We start from the raw sequence: 19,569 nt of genomic DNA on the forward strand, positions 1-19,569 counted from the left end.
CCCAGCTTCCTCGGGTCCCCTTAGTGAACTAAGGGCCAGTGGAACCAGAACCCTACTCTAGGGGTATGGGGGCCAGCAACAGGATGCCAATGGCAGGCTCAGCAAGGCATCAGAACAGATGCCTTATTTCGGTGATAATTTCATTTACCTTGGTACTTGGATTTTAAGAAACAGCCAGAGGGGCTAAATTAAGAAAACAGTCCTAGAGGCAGAATTAAACCCTTCCATTTTCTGACAACTACAAATGATAGGCATGCACAATGACTAATTTTAAACACACCAGTATTTTCTTTTATTTTTCAGTGTAAAAATCAAACATGATAAAGAAACCTTGAAAATTATTAGCAGGATTTTTTTTTTTTTTTTTTTTTTTGATGTGACAATGTACTCATTATGGTTCTGGCAAGGTTAGCATTGCTACATTTCAGAAGCTGACTTTCTTTAAACAGTCTTTGCAAACACTTAAGTGCTCCAAATGGTTGGACTCTGGGTAAAACTCAATAGGAGTTAAGAGGGAAGGTCACTGCTGGGCAGGGAGGGCATTTCTGAGAAACCCAGATGAGAATGCTATGAGCACAGGCCGTGTCAAAACCACTCGGCAAGGGCTCCCTCCCTTCCGCCTGGGGGGAAGGTCACTCTGAGCCCCTGTGAACCCCCAAACCAGGTTCCCTTCTTCCCCTGTCATTCTGCAGACAAGGGTCATCCACAAACCACACGTGTGGTGGCTTTGGCAACCAGAAATTAAAAATAACCTATGGTTTTTCCAGTAGCCAAAATGATCCCTCACCAAAGCTCATAGACTGAGAACCTGAGCATGCAAAACCACAGTCTGGGTGAAGGGATGTCTGCTTTTCAAATGACCTGCTAATTCTTCGCAACCCACAGTAATTTGGTTTCTGTGAACCCACAGAAGCAGGCCCATCCAAAAAGGGTTTTGTCTGCTAACATGGAAAAGTCCTGGTATAAACGAGTCACTGGCAATGGGATAATTTTTAAGGCTGCCCCATTTTCCTAATATTTTAAAATGTTTGTTCTCAGTCTTTTTAGGAGAGGAAGAAGCAAAGCAACTTCAGAAGCTAGGCCCCACAGGCTTGCGAAGAGGTGGGTGACATTATGGGATGCTCTCCAGGCTTTCTAGAGTAGGGTCAACAGGGAGATGGACAGCAGATGGTCAAGAGACAAATGGACCATTTGAGGAGACTCTAAGTTACTCAGGGAGTTAATAATCGAGAGCTCATGAGACAGGGAGGGAGCAAAGCCATTCCTACTTCCCTGGCTGCAATGCCATGAAGTGTCTTTAGCATGAGGTTCACTTATATTGGTTCTAATTGTCAGCATATTCTTTACTTTCACACATTAAAATAACATGAAGGAAACTGTGTGCTAGAGATCAGAGGCCTCCACTAGCTACTGAATTACTGAATCATGGTCCTATTATGGCCTTTGAATATCTCCATGTCTTTAAATCCACATACAATACATAGAGTGGAAAATTTGTAACCATCCACCCCGCCCCCCCAAGTAACATCATCCCATAGACAAAATTACATAAAACCTCATAACATCCTCGGGAGGTAGATAGTATGTCCTTACATTTTTTAATCAAGACATTAACATTCCATTTTCAAATCACAGCTCAGTCAACATCAATGCATATGACAGTCCAGTCTTGTAATATTCAGAGGAAACTTGCATTCAACTTTTACAAAGTGCAAAGACCTGTTTATCATGTTGACGGCATGGTGGGGTACACACTATCTACAGCTTGGGTAAATGGAGCTACATACAGTCTTAGGTTCTGAGCTCACACAAGTCGAAAGCCTACACTTCTCTTGCAGGCTCTTGTGAGTCCACGGTCCTCATTCGCAGAATAATTCAGTCCTTTTGCTTTAGAGAACAGAATCCTTTTCCTAGGGTGGCCCAGGTCTAGCCTTTGGTTTCAGGCCAAAATTGTCTTCTTTACAGGCACTTAAGTCCCAAATCCATTCTGTTTTTCTGAATTCTGCCTAAAGAGAGAGATTCTCTGATCTATACTGAGGGTAAAAATAGCCCCCAATTCTTTAAAAGAGAAGACATATCATTGTGTATCTCTTATCTTCTTCTGCATAGCCTGATGGTATTTTCTAGGACAAGATTTTCCTCACTCCACTTTCTTTTCTTGAGCTCATAAATCTCAATTCCAAGTCTTTGTGAAAGAGCTTGGCTATCTCTGAGGATTCAAATCTTGAGTGGCCTCGAGTTTCCCAATCTCCACTAGAGACCAACGGACCAGTTCTCTGTGGGGTACACTTTAAAGTTAGGACTCTAAGCATTTAACATTTCCATTACGGTCTTACTGCCTGTGCTGGGATATGTATCAGCAGTACTGCTTTTTCCTTTAAAACATGCTAAACCTCACATTTAGCAGAGGGGAAAAAGCAGAGGAGGAGAATAAGAACAGTGATACAGAGACTACTTGGAAAAACCTTATGTTGGTGTGAGATTTGTTCATAACACAGTGTTTCAACTAAGCAAAATTTTGTGTTTTTCTTTGCAAAAGAAATCTGAGGTCACTTTATATCTGGGCCACTGTGAGTATGGGCCTAGCAAAATGTTAAGCGCTGCATTTAAAAGGTGAGAAATGTTGTCACTGACAAAGTCAGAAGCTGAGTCAGGAACAGCTCAGAATGGGTAATAAGGCATAAGATTAGTTAGCTTATCTGTGTCAAGGCAAGTATCTTTTAGGGAGAATGACTTAAGGAATCTAAAGGCTGGTGGATTTATCAATATCTTTTCTTCCCCTGGTGGTGGTGGTGGAGGGTAATAGGGGAGATACTTCTGTTTAGTTCTCTGCCAGTAAGGAAATACCTGTGCAACAATTCAAGTGGGGTGATGAGGAACATCTGGAGAGCCAGTTCTCTTCCCTCTCCCCCTTACCCCAATTCTGTCACCTTGGCTGCAAGGGAACTTTTCGTGCGGTTGGTTGTTACCCCGGATTGTGGCCTCCTGGGTGTGTGGTGGGAAATGATGGACAGATCAGACCTACAAGGCGCATGGCAGAGGGACTCTGACTGAGAAAGGAAATGTGCTGTCTGAAGCTGCTGCAGGACCTCACTGTCCAACACGGTCGGATGTGAATTCTGCCTCTGCCCCTCTCTCTTGGCGATTGTGCTAAGATTCTCCTTCACCCTCTCCCCTTACCCCCAGCAAGGGGAAGGGGCATTTATTGGTATAAGGGGTGCCTACAGAAGGAAATGTTTACCAGTGTGGTGGCAACCACTACATACTACCTGGTTCAACTTTACAATTTACAAATGTGGAGTTTGCACATATAAATTTCCTCTGGACTTGGTGTGCCCCAATCTAGGCCCAGAACGCTACAGTGAAAGTAGCATTTGTGAGTGGTCATCCCACTTAGAACACTGACCTCAGAAGAATGGAAATCATTCAGAAAATCTGTTAGTCACAGGGAAAATGAGGGTCATGTCTTCAAAAAAGTCCCCAGGTCAGTGGGATGGGCCTCTTTCACTCTCTTGAGGTGCAAAAGTTGGCTTCTTCAGAAAGACTTTCCCACGAATCTGTTGGAAATGCTTGCTTTCCCCAGCTTTCTCTCCAACTAATTCTTGCTTCCAGATTCTCTTTCTTTTGTCCCCTGAAAGTCAACAAGATGTGTGGCATTTCCAGAGTATAATAAGCAGGTCCTCTGCCACAGTGGGAGTCAGTAACTGGCGCAGCTTGGAGTCTAGGATTACGGAAATACAGCGAAATGCTGAAGACTACGCACTGAAATACATCTAGTCTTTTAGCCGGAATCTCAAACATGTTGGGACTGTTACCATGGAATTTCACAGAATCTTTTTTCCTGAGACAGACGCCATGCTACAAAGAAGGATAAGCCATTTGTGCAGTCTGAGATGGAACATTTTAATTACTGGCAGCACATGAATTAGTTGAGTTTGAGTCTAATGCCTAAGCCCTTTCGAAATACCAAGGCAGATACATAAAATGTGAATCTAACAGGAATTGGGGATTCTTGACTCTGGTAGAAATGTGCACAAAACTACTCTTAATTTGTAAATAGGTTCCGTGAAATTGTCCCTGGAAGCAGAATTTATTTTCGCTAACACCAGTTCTTAAAAAGGGAAAAAAAAAAAAAAAAGGCCTTGGCAAGCAGCTGCAGGTGCCACTTTGTGTGTACACTTTGGGGCAAGATCAAAATACCTTCCTGTTTTTTTGTTCCTCCCCACCATCCTCTTCACATTCACGACTCAGTGGTTAAAGGAAAAATTTAACACTACCATTTTCACACCAAAGAAATGTGAAACAGGTATTCATATACATATTCTCCTGCTTCATACCCATACATTAAAAGGCTTAAAAGATTACTGGGGTTACAGCATAATCACATAAATTTAAAGCTGGAAGGGACCTTAGAGAGTGTCTAAGCCCAGCTCTTATTTTATGGTTGAAGAAACTTAGTTTTAAGAGTTTAGTGATTTGCCCAAAGTCATATAGCTAATTAGTAGCCAATATGGAATTCACAAACAGGTTTTGGGACCCCCTACTGCAGTACTAATTTTACAATTATCCCTGCACTTTTCCTTGATAGCATGTCTCTCATAATTAACTACAAAGCTGCCCAATACATCTGCAGGACCAAGATCTGACTTTCAGGAATCTTCCTGGCCTACAGCAGCTCCACTTAAAATGGGGAGAAAAATCCACCCGGCTTGATCACGGAGAACCTGTCAGCAGAGGTGCGCCCCTCCTTACTTCTTCAGGAAGCTCCTGTGGGGAGGGGGAGAATAGTTCATGCTTTTTTGGATTGTTTGGTTGTTTTCTGTCAAAAAAAATCATCGGCAAGTTTGCTTTAGGTCTGTATACTAATGCTCCATGAAGGAGACCAAGAACTTTCAAGTAGCTCTCCCTGCCTCCTCCCGGGGTGCTGCTAAACCATCTCCCCCTCAGAGTCCAGTTCTGCCAGTCTTGATCACAGGACATAGACGCCATAGCGGACAACTTTGTGGAGTTTCAATTATGGTCTATGTTTAAAACCATTAGTTCTTCTGGTATAGAATTCCTCCTATGATGATTGCTTTAACCCAAAGCAGCTTTTTAATTGATATGGGAGGGTAAAAGGGTAGAAGCAGAAGTATCATCAAATGACTTGATTTTTTTTTTTCACTGTGTGATAAGAAATGGGTCTGATGCTTGGAGACTGGAGTCTTCAGTAACTGATAACAGATACTTATTTTATGGCTGTTCTTTTCCTTCCTATTAGACTCTAATTTGGGATGAGGAGATTATATCCTAGACTTCCAGCCTGTGTTAAGTGCAGAAGGGTGTGGCTTCCCAGCGAGGTTAGCTGGTGAGCTCTTCTTCTTTGTGGAACTGGCGTATGACCAAAAGGCTTTTCCACGGATGTATCTCAGAAAGAATGTCTCATGCAGCACAACTGGGGGACTCTTTTGACTGGCAACAAACCCCAAGGACCGCTTGTTCCATTGCTGCAAAAGATAATGACCAAAGACTTCATTGGCTTTTAAATATCATAAAAATTCAAGTCCCTGATGAGAAAACAAATGTTTCACAAAAATGATAACATGATATATCTGCAAACAATTTCTGAATGAAGACAGCGTTTCCCTGTTGCCCATGTGAACATGACCCTTTGGACACTAAAAATGGTATGGAGAGGAGTTTGGAACTGAGTTTGTTCTGAGAATAACTTGTTAGATGGGGTGTCGGTTTTTACAAATGATGTCGAATGCTCGGACGTCAATCATCTCTGGGACCAGATGTTCACTTCAGCGTGGCTCTGTGCTCCCCTCTGGCTATGTGAGACGAGAATTCATACCGATCATGGCTTCGATACCCACACATGTTACACTCAAAAGGGTCACGAAAGCCGTGGCAACCCATGTGAATAGTGAACATCACATAATCCAGGAAGAGGACTCGACAGTGGTCACACCGATACACATCCATCACCTCCCCTTCTTTGTTGATCACTTTGATGGAGTCTCTTGGACAGATGGGTGGGGGCTTGAGGAGTTCATAAGAGCGGGGGACCTCCTTCAGAAGTGGCATCCCATTGCGGGCCCTAGGGGGGACCATGTGATTTTGCTGGTAGATGTGATTCTGGCGTTCTTCATGGTTGCTATCAGTGTCCGTGGAGTCATGGCCACTATTGTTGGGGGAGAGGCCTCTTTCAGAAGGCAGGCTCTTCTCTGGCAGGTGGATATTCTTCTTTTCTAGGTCCTGGGCGGCACCATTCGGCATCTCGGCACGGGTGAGGGCTATGGGATACATGCTGCTGATAACTGGAACCATCTCTGAGGTGGGAGCAGGTGGGGTCTGGACCAAGGGGCGCAGGGCTTCGGCACCAAGATAGCTGATGGCATTATTGATGGCTTGGTCCATCATCCGGGTCTGTATTATCTCACTCTCTTTCTCGTACATATAGCTGGGATTATAGTTGACGTCAAAGCAGTGGCGCTTCTCACCTAGAACAAGTGAAAGAAACAATTACAAGAGGAAGAACACAAAGGCAGAGTTTATAAAATGATTTTCCAGAGTCCTTGAAAAGGGAGGAAAGACATGCGGCCTGCTTAAGAACACCCAGCCCAGGCAGGATGGTTCCATTTGGTGCTGGGGACAGTCTCAAGGGACAGTGGCTGACAGCACACATTTGGACAGTCAAAATAAATGTAGCCAGCAGGCAAAAGGGAGAGTCAGAGACGTCAATGAGTTGAGGCTACAACGTGAGCTGTTTCCACTGCTCACGTCAGAGGGGAGTGCTGGAGAAAAGGAGAGAAAAAGAAGCGAGAGGACACCAGGGCAGGGTTCGCAGGGAGCCAGGAAGCTACCACTGTGCAGGAGCGTGGCCACCTCTACACTTCGACTGTCCATGGACTCTCAACACCCAATCAATTCCCAAACTGTTATTTTGCTTGTTATTCTCTGCTTGTAATACAAGGGAGCTCGGGGGACGGAAGTGCTGCAAGAAGTGGGGACTCTCAGCAACTGGCCTCTGCAACTTTTTAAATAGCTACAGAGGCAGAAAAAATAGCCCCCAAACCTCCAACTTACCACTCCTCAAACACATTGTCACCAGACTGAGATTTAAGTAAAAGAACTGCAAATGTAGAAAGTCTTAGAAAAGCTTTCTTGAAAGATCATGGTCTTTGTCCCTTTCATAAAGTATATTATTCTTTTGCTTGAAAAAATTGCATCATTGATACACATGTGATCATTAGGACCCATCCCGCATTTAACTGAAAAATTTACTTGTGGTCACCCTCTCCTACTGCTCATGTCAAACTGCTGAGAAATTCTGAAAACAGAGTTTAGCCACCTTTGGGGCGTGTGGGTGTTGTGTGTTAGAAAACAGAGGCTCTCTGGCCACAGGGAAGGCAGGAGCAGGGTCTGTAGTGATAGCAGATGTGCTCGGTGGTGAGTGGCTGGTAGAAGGAAGAGAAAGCAGGGAGGATGTGTCAAGTACTGAAAGTGAGGCTAAGGTATCGCTGATGATTTTTCATTCTGTAGACACTAGATTCTGGAGAGATTTGCTGAACCATATCCTCTCTTCTGTAACACTCCCTAGGCATGTTATGGTTCCAAAACCTGTCACTGCCATACAGTAAAGGGTCCGATAATGAAAGAACACAAGAAAACAAAAGAATTGGAAGAACCGGTTCCTGTTCTTGAGGTGTCTCCAACCTAGTGGGAGAGAAACGAGACCTGTATCCGTGGAATTGGAAAAAAATAAATGTTAGAAGTTGTGAAACGGCTGCCCTGCTCTGTGGAGGCCTTTGATTTTATTTTATTTTTAAAGATTTTATTTATTTTGAGAGAGGGAGAGCGTGCGTGCATGCAAGCGGGGAGAGGGGCAGAGGGAGAGAAAGAATCTCAAGCAGACTCCTCGCTGAGTGCAGAGACTGACAAGGGGCTCATCTCATGACCCTGAGATCATGACCTGAGCTGAAATCAAGAGTTGGAAACCTCAACCAACTGAGCCACCCAGGAGAGACCCTGATTTTATTCTAAATGCCACATTTGAGGCACTTAAGCAGGGGAGTAACATGTCTTCTGTAAAAAGAATTATAAGGCAAAGGTAAGGCAGTTTGGTGCAAACTGTATATTTAGGTGTTTTTTTGTTTGTTTTTGTTCTTTAGATTTTATGAGAGAGAGAGAGAGAGAGAGAGCACAAGCACAGGGAAGCAGCAGGCAGAGGAAGAGGGAGAAGCAGGCTCCGCCCTCAGCAGGGAGCCTGTCATGGGGTTCAATCCCAGGACCCTGGGATCATGACCTGAGCTGAAGGCAGACGCCCAACCATCTGAGCCACCCAGGCGCCCCTGTATATTTAAGTGTTAAGGAAATGCAAAAAATTCAGGAGTACCTGGGGCAGGGAAAGCATTCGTAGAAAACAGATTTTGAGAAGGGTCTTGATATACCGGTACAACTTAGATTCTCAGAGTGGTCGACAAGACATCCTAATTGAGGGAGGAGCATGACTGAAGGCAGAGAAGTGGGACTACGCGGGACAGGAGCAGGGAAGAGTAAGAGAGTCTGGCTGTGGCTGTATTAGGGAGTATGAAACACAGAATTTTCAGCCTTCACTTATTCCTTCACATTCTGCAATGCTGACACCTCAGGGTAGTATGGTAGTTGAGTGCACGGGTTCTTGGATCAGATGGCTGGCTCTGACGCTGGCTCATCAGTTACTCGTTGCATGACCTTAGGCAAGTTATTTGACATGTCTGTGGCTCCGTGTCCTCATGTGTAATGGGATAATAACTGTATCTACCTCCCAGGGTCACTGGGAAGTGCTTGGAACAATGCCTGGTACATAGAAAGCACCTGGTAAATGTTAGGGTGTTTTGTTTTGTTGGAATCAGTTCACATTTTCTTTTTTTTTTTTTTTGCTAAAATGAATTTGCTTTTTTTTTTTTTAAGATTTTTAATTTATTTTTGAGAGAGAGAGCATGTGTGAGCGCATGAGTGGGGGTGGGTGGTGGGGGAGCGGCAGAGGGAGAAGCAGACTTCCCACTGAGCAGGGAGCCTGATGCTGGACTTGATCCCAGGACCCTGAGATCATGACCTGAGCTGAAGGCAGACGTTTAACCAATTGAGCCACCCAGGCGCCCATGAATTTGCTTCTTAAGTAAACTTTCTATCACTAACATAAACAGAAAGCTAGACTCACCACAAATAGAAGGTAACTATGAAAAATAAAGACAAAGAAACAGAACGATTTATTTAAGTTTTGATCAGATACTGTGACTACCTGGACACGAGATCCCCTCTCTTTGTTAAAAACAGAGATTACTGGGGTGCCTGGGTGGCTCAGTTGTTAAGCGTCTGCCTTCGGCTCAGGTCATGGTCCCGGGGTCCTGGAATCGAGCCCCACATTGGGCTCCCTGCTCGACAGGAGGCCTGCTTCTCCCTCCCCCACTCCCCCTGCTTATGTTCCCTTTCTCGCTGTGTCTCTCTCTGTCAAATAAATAAATAAAATCTTAAAAAAAACAAAAACAAACAGAGATTACCAAGTGTGAGATTAATGTGAAAGAAAACTACATCCAAATTAAGTCTAAGTCTTTTTCCTTGGTATAATCAGAAAGATTGAGAGAGAACTAAAAAACGAAATAATTTTCTTGCCCTGTGGGTTTCCTGGCATTTTGCATCCCAGATCTGGGGAGATATTGAAAAAAGTTAACACACGGTAGAACCAAAAGATGGCATTCTGAATGACCAACCATAAGATTTAGATTTGAATGAAGAGCAAACCACTTCATGCCCTTGAGCAAGGGAGGCTTGTGTCAAAATGTAATTTTCAGAATATTAATGGATAGCAAAGTGTAAGACCGGAACGGTGAGGAATTGAAGCCAGAAAGACCAGCTAGAAGATCTAATTGAATAAGATGGATTTGTCCTGCATCCACACTACCTTAAGGCCAATCTGACAGTTTCTAGACAAATACCTGAGAGAAAAAATCTGCAAAGAAAAACACCCTGCCTTGGCAACTCAGTAAAAAGCAACAGAAAAGTAGACCTTTGCCAAAGTCATCAGTGGTTCTTATTTTCAACTTCCAGATTGGATATATCTTTGACAGCTGTTTGAAAGAGTGAGGCTGAGAACATGAAAGCCAGCTAAGGTCACAAATATTCATTCCCCTGAAAGTGACACAGAAATGATGAACTTTGGTTTCTTGGCCTTTTCGAGGTCATTGATGATTTTCCAGTGTGGCTGGCTCTACTCCACTCCTCAAATACCAGGGGTCCCTGAGAATCTTTTTATCTTTTCATCTAACAGAGAGGTTCCAGAAGGTTTCCGGGGTGGGGCAGGCACATCACAAACTCTGCTTTTATCCTTTCTCCCAAGAGTTTGCTTTACTGAACGAGGCCTACAGTTTCACAGTCTCTACCACCTGCAGCGCATGTCAGAAGACAGCTGAGTGCTAAAGTTGTAACAGGCAAAACAGTAAGAGGAAAATACAGCCCTGGATGAGTGGAAATATGTGACTGAGTTCTGTGGTTAAGGCAGACCATTGTTCACTGTGAAGACAGGAGAGCCTCAGATCTTCACGTGCACGCAACCTGCAATCATCAGATCCCCTCATCTCTGAGTTACGGTAACTTCAGTAGTGCAGATGATTATCAGTCACCTGTAGACATGATGACTCAATGTGTATGAAACCCAGAAGGGGTAAGCTACAGTAATTGAAAAGCCAAGAGCTCACGTTTCTTTAGTAACACACTCATAAAAAAGGTTAGTCAAACCACAAGAGTGTAACTTCTCCCAAACCTGCACGGAGCCTCTAGTCCAGCTTGTAGTCAGAATCATACCACACCTTTGAATGATTAATGATAGCTTCAGGCTGAATTAGAGGTTTCCTTCTGATGAAAGTACAACTGGCAACAGCAAGTCCTGAGTTTAGGAACCAGGACCATTCCTTACCTGTGCTTTTTTTTTTTTAAAGGGGTCAATCCCTACTATCTAGGCTTTGGTAACTCTAAACTGAGCAACTGGCTGACCCGAGTGGCTGCAATGTGCTGAGGGTGTATGGTGGTTGGCTTCCGAGTGCCAACCTGAAAGTACAGAATCACCGCCTAGAGCTAAAAGGGACCTTAACTGAGCACATGCATTCAGACCTCTGCCTTTGGGGCCGAGCGACAAGATCTACCACCCTGATCTCTTTACCTCTGGTTTTTACACTTCACATTACCTAGCACTGTGCCTTACATATAATACTAACAAGAATAGCTACTATTTATTGGGCCTTTACTATATATCCAGTGCTGTCCTAGGTACTTTTTGCATATTCTCTCATTTGCCTAAGATGAATAAGCCTCTCTTAGTCCGATAAGAACCTAACCTACAAACAGGTTAACTTGCCAAGGTCACTTCGTTAGTAAATGGAGAACTAGGATGCAGTCTAAGGGCCCATATATATCTGCCTGTGTCTGAGCATTTTTTTCAAGATTTTATTTTTTATTTTATTTTTTTGGAGAGGGAAGGGAGAGGGGCACAAGGAGAGGGAGAGAGAAGATCTTAAGCATGCTCCACGCCCAGTGTGGAGCCTGAGGTCGGGCTCCATCTCACAACCCTGAGATCATGACTTGAGCTGAAATCAAGAGTCAGATGCTTAACTGACTGAGCCACCCAGGCGCCCCTGTGTTTGAGCTTTAATTGCTGTCTCCTGGCTGCTACCTTGTCCATGGCTGCACAATCCCACCACTGGCAGTGATTTCAGATTCTCTGCTGGCGTGGTCCCCATAAGCAGTGGACAAGCAACTGTGCTTTGTTCCAAATGGACCAGCACCGTGCATCAAGAAGTATCTATGATGCATGGAGTTGTTGTGGTGTTTGTAAGTTCTTAACAGAGTGCCTGGTATATGTAAACACTCAATAAATGGTAGATCTTTATTATTATTATTATTATTAGCCTCACACCATGTTAGGTGCCCTGAGGAGTACAAACATAATTGCAATCCAATAGGAGATGCAGCATTTACACTACACAGCATTACACTGCATTACACTGCATTTGTAATTTCATTACAAATTGTTACCCCTAATACCATGTGGTGGAACAAAGTACGGAGTAGTCAAGAAAGTGAAGAGAGAAAAATACGGACAGCTTCTCAAATATGCCACGTAATGTGGGACAAATACTCACTTATTTTTTAAAGTCTCCTTGTAATCTGAGGTGGTGGCAGTGATGGTGGTGGATACAGTTCTGTATATCACAAAAAACTGTCTATTAAACTCACCTTGGGCGCCTGGGTGGCTCAGTTGGTTAAGCGACTGCCTTCGGCTCAGGTCATGATCCTGGAGTCCCGGGATCGAGTCCCGCATCGGGCTCCCTGCTCGGCAGGGAGTCTGCTTCTCCCTCTGACCCTCCTCCCTCTCATGCTCTCTGTCTCTCATTCTCTCTCTCTCAAATAAATAAATAAAATCTTTAAAAAAAAAAAAAAAAAAAAAAAAAAAAAAAAATAAACTCACCTTGAGTACAGGGGGAGAACAGAGCAGAGAGAGAACTCAGGAGACTATGAGAATGTAGACCATGCATACATTTTTTTAAAAAAGATTTATTTATTGGGGCGCCTGGGTGACTCAGTTGGTTAAGGGTCTGCTTTTGGCTCAGGTCATGATCTCAGGGTCCTGGGATTGAGCCCCATGTCGGGCTCCCTGCTCAGAGCAGGGAGCCTGCTCCTCCCTCTCCCTCTGCCCCTCCCCCTGCTCTCTCTCTTAAAATAAATAAATAAAATCTTTTAAAAAATAAAAAAATAAAGATTTATTCATTTGTTTTAGAGAGAGAGAAAAAGAGCAGGGAGGAGGCGCAGAGGGAGAAGGAGAGAGAGTCCCAAGCAGACTCCTCACTGAGCATGGAGCCCCATGCAGGGCTGGATCCCACGACCCAAGATCACCACCCAAGCTGAAACCAAGAGTTGGATGCCTAACAGGCATCCCAACCACGTGTACTTTTAAGGGCAGATGTGAGCGAGGGCATTCCAGACAGCATGGACAGAACCATTATATACAAGAGGGAAAGTACACATAGAAGTGGGAGTAGTTCACTGTGGCTGAATTAAAAGATTAGTTGGCTGAAATGATAAAATTAGAAAAGGTAACTTGGAGACAGACTGTGCAAGACTCAGAACACCTGGATAGTTCAGATTTTATTCCAATGGGAAGCCATTGAAAGGTTTTTTTGAAGGGGATGGGAATGATTTGAACTTTAGAAATATAACACATTTCCACTATTACAGGCATCATGAGGGGGTGATGGGAAATATTCAGGTTTTCTTTTTAAGTTTCTTCAAGTCACTGAAATGTACTTGCTGGCTACCTTCATACCATATCCCATGTCTATTATCACTTACTCTTCCTGCAAACACATGCCCAAAAAAAGGAGTGGGGGGCCAGGCAAGGAGAGTAGATGGAATATCTGTGAGGTAATGGCTCTGATCTCAAGCTAAATGAGACTAAAGTGACTAACATTTCTTCCAGGAGGAGGAAAGTAGAAGGGAGCCACAGAATAGGCAAGAAGGGGAGCAAACATAGAGAGAGCCGTGGGGTGGGGGGTGAGGAAAACTGAGCTGGGGACCATTTTTTGTTGCTGCAGAAGACTTGTTATTTGGATGTCATCAGTCCTGACAGAGTCACCAGGGGAAGACTTCTTTTCTCAAGAAAACACACCCTGGGTGGGGAATGACTGTCCTTCTTCAGGGGCTTTTTCTTCCACCAGCTTTCACTGACTATACTCCTCCATGTCCAGAGCCCCAGTATAGCACACATGACACACTATGCTTTGGGTGACCTCCCAGGGTAGGAAGGCCCTGGACTGCAGCACATTATAGGCCTCGGTCCTGGCTCTGCTCCGTCACCCACTAGCTGCATCTCTCCATCTCTCCAATCCTTCCTCCTTCCCTGGGGAAAGAACTTTGCTGGGTGTTCCTGATATCCCTTCAAGCTCTTAAAATGCTATGATTCTGTAATACTTATAGGATTATAGATTTCAGCTCCTTGGGAAGGGGTGGGAGAAGATACTTTTTGCTGTTAGAAACGGGTATTCAAACTGCTTCCTGTCGCTCTGTTAACCAAAGCAGACGATTTCTCATTAGTTACTTCACAGGGAGAATCGATGGTGTTTGTTGAAGTGTCAAAACCTCACTAACATGTTTACCGCGGGTGAGTGAGATCTTTTTTCATGCTGTTTTCAACATGAAAACTTCCTTTAATAAAATAATACATAAAATTAAAAATAATAAGGAGATGCTATGGTAACCACTTCGGTCAGAATAACACATCTGTTTTTGGAGAAGGAATGAAAATCAAAAAGAAATATGCAGAAATGTAGTCATTTTCCTCCTCCCTCCAGGATAGAAATCTGGCCTCTATTTTGAGCCAAGTATTTGAAGATGGCCTAGTTAGAAGTCTAGTCAAACAAGTTTATAACAGGAGAATAAGATGCAGAGAAAGGAGAACTCTTAAAAGGGTTAGGTGCTAAAAGTGAGCTATCCTGGGGCGCCTGGGTGGCTCAGTCATTAGGCGTCTGCCTTCAGCTCAGTTCGTGATCCCAGGGCTCCCTGCTCAGCGGGAAGCCTGCTTCTCCCTCTCCCACTCCCCTGCTTGTGTTCCCTCTCTCGCTGTCTCTCTCTCTGTCAAATAAACAAACAAAATTTTAAAAAATAAATAAAAAATAAAAGTGAGCCATTGTGTCCTTCGAAAAGAGAAACGAAGAATTATTTTGATGATGTAAAGACGCTGATTTCTAATGACTGCATGTCAATTTATGTCTTAAATACAGAGAATGAAACAAAATTTCTTGGAGAATTAGGAAAGAAATGATTTTATTTTTCTTCTACGGAAGCAATTTAATTTTACTCTTACTCTTCAATAGAGGCAAGTTTTTGCGTTTCTAAATGCACTTAGACTTAACCCAATCTGTCCCTCTTCCTCAGTTCATTTCTAATGTGTGAAAAACGATACCTACTGGTAATTCTCTTTAGCCTGCTGGGAAAGTAACAGGCTGACCTGATGGTATAATTTCACCTTTACCCTCATAGTTCAAGAGGTCAGGGAAGCCAAGGTTGGTCTGAGTGCTGTGCAACTTGTCAGCAAGGATTAAAGGGAGTGACTCACTCTTCCTTCACACTTTACCCTTTGCCATTTCCCTGGCAGCTGAATCTTTTCAGAAAACAGCACCGTGGAGAGGAAATATAGGAGACAGAAGAGAAGAGGAGGGAAAACATTAGCCCCGTATGTTTTGCAGCACTTCATCCCATACACTGCAGTGTCAAAATGTTCCTTTTCTCTCCCCAATATTACTGTTTTCTATCAGAAAGGTTGATTCCATTAAATGACTCAAGGGGTTTCCTTTATTTGAAAATGGTCTCTTAAAGGAGGGTTCAGGATATAAGCTAATGCTAGAAGATTAGAACAGGGTTCAGGAACAAGAACATCATGGATATGACAGGAGTGCTGTCCCCATTTCCTGATGGGAATGAATGGATGGGTGAAAGAGCAAATGAACAAGTAGTAATGCCTTCAGTAAAATAGATGAATGTTGGGCTTAATGCAGCTGTTTTATAGATTCTCATATTTAACCACACCTTCTTAAAAAAAAAAACAACTAAAACATATGACATGGTTCTTAACATAAACACCTTGTCTGTACAACCTTGAGAAAACAGTTACCTGAATCTACACATATGGGCTTACAAACACAAAATGGTATTCATAATTGCAGCCTTTGCTAATTCATCTTGCAGACTTGTAGAATGATAGAGCTGGGAGGGACCTTCCCGATCACCTCATCACCAATTCAGTCTCCTCATTTCACAGATGAGTAAACAGAGGCCCAGAAAGGTTATGTGATTTGTCTAAACACACACGGTTAAGAAATGACTGAGCTAGAATCGGAACCTGGGTCATTCGGCTTCAAATCCAGTGTTCTTCCTACTGCGCTATACCACAATTTACCAAACAAAATTTCCCCCAGTTATTCAGGGCCCTGAAGCCCTGAAGTTGCTACCTCAGCTTAAATCAAGAGCTAACTCTACTGGGTTTCCTGATTCCAAATAGAGAGAACATGATGGTTCAGAAGATAAGAGAAATCAGCACCTATAAGCATCTCTCCTGAGTCCGGAAATGAAGGAGTAAAAATCCTTTGGTTACAAGGGTAACAAATGGAACAGATCCCTGATGCAACAAGCAGAATGGCATGGACTTGGACATAGGAAATGTGTTTTTTTAAACCCATGAAAATACCAAAGCAACTTTTATTATATTAAGTAGGGTTTTAGCTCAGCTATAGGTTAGGACAGCGGCACCTGGGTGGCTCAGTCAGTTAAGCATCTGCCTTTGGCTCAGGTCATGATCTCAGGGTCCTGGGATGGAGCCCCACATCTCCCTCTCCCTCTCTCTCTGTCAAATAAATGCATAAATTTTAAAAAAACAAAAAAAACAACTATAGGTGTAGGACAGCTACAAGGACCAAGCATCTTCTCTCATATGTTATTTCTCTTAGACCAAAGCGCCTTTACCATAATTGGATTGAAATTGAGTCACTTTACATTTTTTTTCTTGCCCATTTCTCCCCATGTCCCTCTCCACATCAAGTACAGCCATTTCTAGAGTCATAACTTCCCCCAAATCAAATTACAAAGTAAATTACACTCATAGAATAAAAACCTCTACTTTCCTTTGTTCTGACTCCAGTCAGAACTTCTTCACAGAAGTGAAAATCAACTGATATATGAGCAATGTCTTAAGATCATGTCTTGGAATCACAATTGATCCACTTGATCCATTGCTCCTAAGCCCCACATGGAGGTCACTACATGCCCCCTGACATTTCTCAGGAAAGAGAGGGAAGATGGTAATGGGTGGGGGGTGGGAGGGGTGTGTCTCTCTAAACTGAAATGCACCAACTTTATTTAGTCTGACACAATTCTTTTTTTTTTTTTTTTAAGATTTTATTTATTTGACAGAGAGAGACACAGCGAGAGAGGGAACACAAGCAAGGGGAGTGGGGAGAGGGTGAAACAGACTCCCAGCTAAGCAGGGAGCCCCATGTGGGGCTCTATCCCAGGACCCTGGGATCATGACCTTAGCTGAAGGCAGATGCTTAGCAACTGAGCCACACAGGCGCCCCAGTCTGACACAATTCTTAAAGTGATTAAAAGGATACAAAAATTTTCCAGCTAAACAAAATAAAATAAATAAGTCATAAGCACTTAAATAAGCATAAAAACCAACCTAGGTAATTTTGAAATATATGAGTTCTTTCAATATGTCTCTATAATTCACATAAAATATCTGCCTGTATAAAAATTATCTAGACCAGAATAAAATTTAACCAGATTTAAAAACCACGCAGGTACTTAATATCTGTAAAAGCTATTGAAAAGAATCAAGCACAAACGGACTGTAATAAGACATCAATAGCACCAAGGAGCTTTGGAAAAACAGATTGATAGGTTTCTAATATTCTACTGGTGTTGAGGGAGGTCTATTTTCATGTGATAACTATTTTTGTTCAATATCACCAAATTTCAATTTATAGCAAAACTAATACATTCAATTCAGCTGCCCCCTTCACAAATACAAATCTATTTTAAATATCATGGTCACATTTATGTAAACATCTGGGAGAGTTGGACAAAACATCTCTGTCGTTCAGCAGCCCCAACACTTTAAAGAATAGAATTCTTTCTTAGCCATCTCATTCTGTTGCATTGTTTGACAACGTGAAAACCAGTAGCATAAAAATTAACTCCAGTAAGACAAATGATTGAATCCAGCTTTGTTATGTAAATCTATGTTTTCCCAACTTTCTCTCAAAGCCAATCCTCAATTAAATTCAAGAAAGTATGGCAATAAGTTTTAGAGCACGAAAAAAGTTGGGGCATGATTACGGAACCGACTTGTAAAATATAATTACAAAAGGTTACAAAAATGCTATCTCAAACATCTTACTGGTGTCAATTGCATAAACTCTCTCATGCAACATATGTCATTCAGAATAAAGAGGAAGGAACAGCATTTTTAACACCAACTCCATTTAGGAAATTGGATATCAAATACTCCCATCTTCAGGAGTTAGGATTATTCACTTAAAATATTTTATTCTATTTGCCTTAGTTATCAAAATGAAGCACAAAGAATAAAAGTGTACAATGGAAAACCAATTACCTTATTTTAACAGAAATTAAGGGCCTGTGTAATATATAAGCATCCTATGTTATCTCATTTAAACTATCTACTAACAACAGCAGGAAAAAGGGTCGTAATCTTACCAATGAATTTCTGAGGCATTGAGCTTTTTCGTTTTGCCACATTGCTTGCTAATCTGTCCAGAACGAGAGCTCTTTCACTTCCCATCTCTGCTTTGATGTGTCTTGCCTCCGCACTTGCTGGTTTGGAAAAATGTAAAAAGAAGAGGGAAAAGAACACAGTGGTAAATGATGGAGAAAAAGGAAATAAACTGGAAGGGAAAGTGTTAGAGGCCTGATGCACACTCTGTTGTTACCTGTTATTACTGCTCAGATTCTTGCTTGGGGTACCTGCTGTGGGCAGCGAAGCCAGCAGCAGGGCACGTTCAAATCTCGCAGTCTTTTGCTGAGATGGGAAAGCCCGACCCATCCCCAACCAGTATCTTCATTAGCAAGAGGAAGTATTAAATAAACAGCCTGGACGTGGTTGGTTGCAAAAAGATAGATAGATGGAGATCTTCTAACCCCCGATCAGCCTTCTTTCTGATTCTGAGTAACTGCGTGTGACACCTGCAGACTGATACAATTCTTCTTAACAACTTAAAAAAAAAAAAGTATGGTGCCCCAGATTTACTGCTCTGTTTATGTTAATAGCACTTTTGAAAATAGATACACTTACCCAGACAGCAAGAAATCCACTCAGTGATTTGTGTATTGAAATTCTGAGTGGTTTTTTTCTTTTCTTTTCTTTTTTTCCAGCATGTTCCTTTCAGTTCCTATCTTTTAAATTCTATTTCTCTGGGCTCTGCATTATCTGTTTCATATTCTCCTCACATTTCAAAATTGTCTCAGCTAAAATTTCCCTGAGCAACACTTCTGTCTTGAAATTAAAGAGCAATTTGTATAATGCATCTTTATTATATTTCTAATGAACAATGTGAATAAAAACTGCCTAACAATATGGTCTAGTTGTTAATCCACAAATAGACCTTTAAGTGGTTTAGGCCTGTGGTTCTCAGACCTGCCTGAACATTAGAATCAATCTCTCTGCAGAGAATGTAAGAAACACCTATGCCCAGGTTCTCCTTCAGATCCTGAAATCAGGATCTCTGGTGTAGGCATCTAGGCAACAGTATTTTTAAAGCTCTCCAGATGATTTTAAAATGCAGCCAGAATTGGAAATCATTAGAATATATAAATAGTACTAACATCTAGTCAACTAAATAGTACACTAGAATAAATAGAGTATAATTTACCCTGGTACAGCAGGCAGTAGTCAATAAGAGTCCCAAGCCTAAAGTTCAAAGAGATACCAGCTGTTTATCTAAATATAAGGCTTTAAACTTGAGCACATGATGCTAGCCC

At 42.5% G+C, this 19,569-nt stretch overlaps 1 protein-coding gene across 4 annotated transcripts in view; it reads right to left on the bottom strand.

Moving 5' to 3' along the window:
* Positions 1-265: 265 nt before the first annotated feature.
* IKZF3 (IKAROS family zinc finger 3) overlaps positions 266-19,569 on the bottom strand; it is an 86,539-nt gene continuing 67,235 nt past the window's right edge. For 3 of the 4 annotated variants that reach the window (XM_036079963.2, XM_036079962.2, XM_078065680.1), the window contains 2 exons: positions 18,289-18,405; positions 266-6,485 (listed from right to left, as the gene is read on the bottom strand). In XM_036079963.2, coding sequence (XP_035935856.2) covers positions 5,782-6,485; positions 18,289-18,405 — 821 coding nt within the window. In that variant the 3' untranslated portion in view covers positions 266-5,781. Of the gene's footprint in view, positions 6,486-18,288; positions 18,406-18,521; positions 18,871-19,569 lie in introns of those variants that run through there. The other variant, XM_036079965.2, reaches the window with a different exon arrangement.

Source organism: Halichoerus grypus, chromosome 2 (genome assembly GCF_964656455.1).
Source record: "Halichoerus grypus chromosome 2, mHalGry1.hap1.1, whole genome shotgun sequence".
In the NCBI taxonomy this organism is placed as follows: Eukaryota; Metazoa; Chordata; class Mammalia; order Carnivora; family Phocidae; genus Halichoerus; species Halichoerus grypus.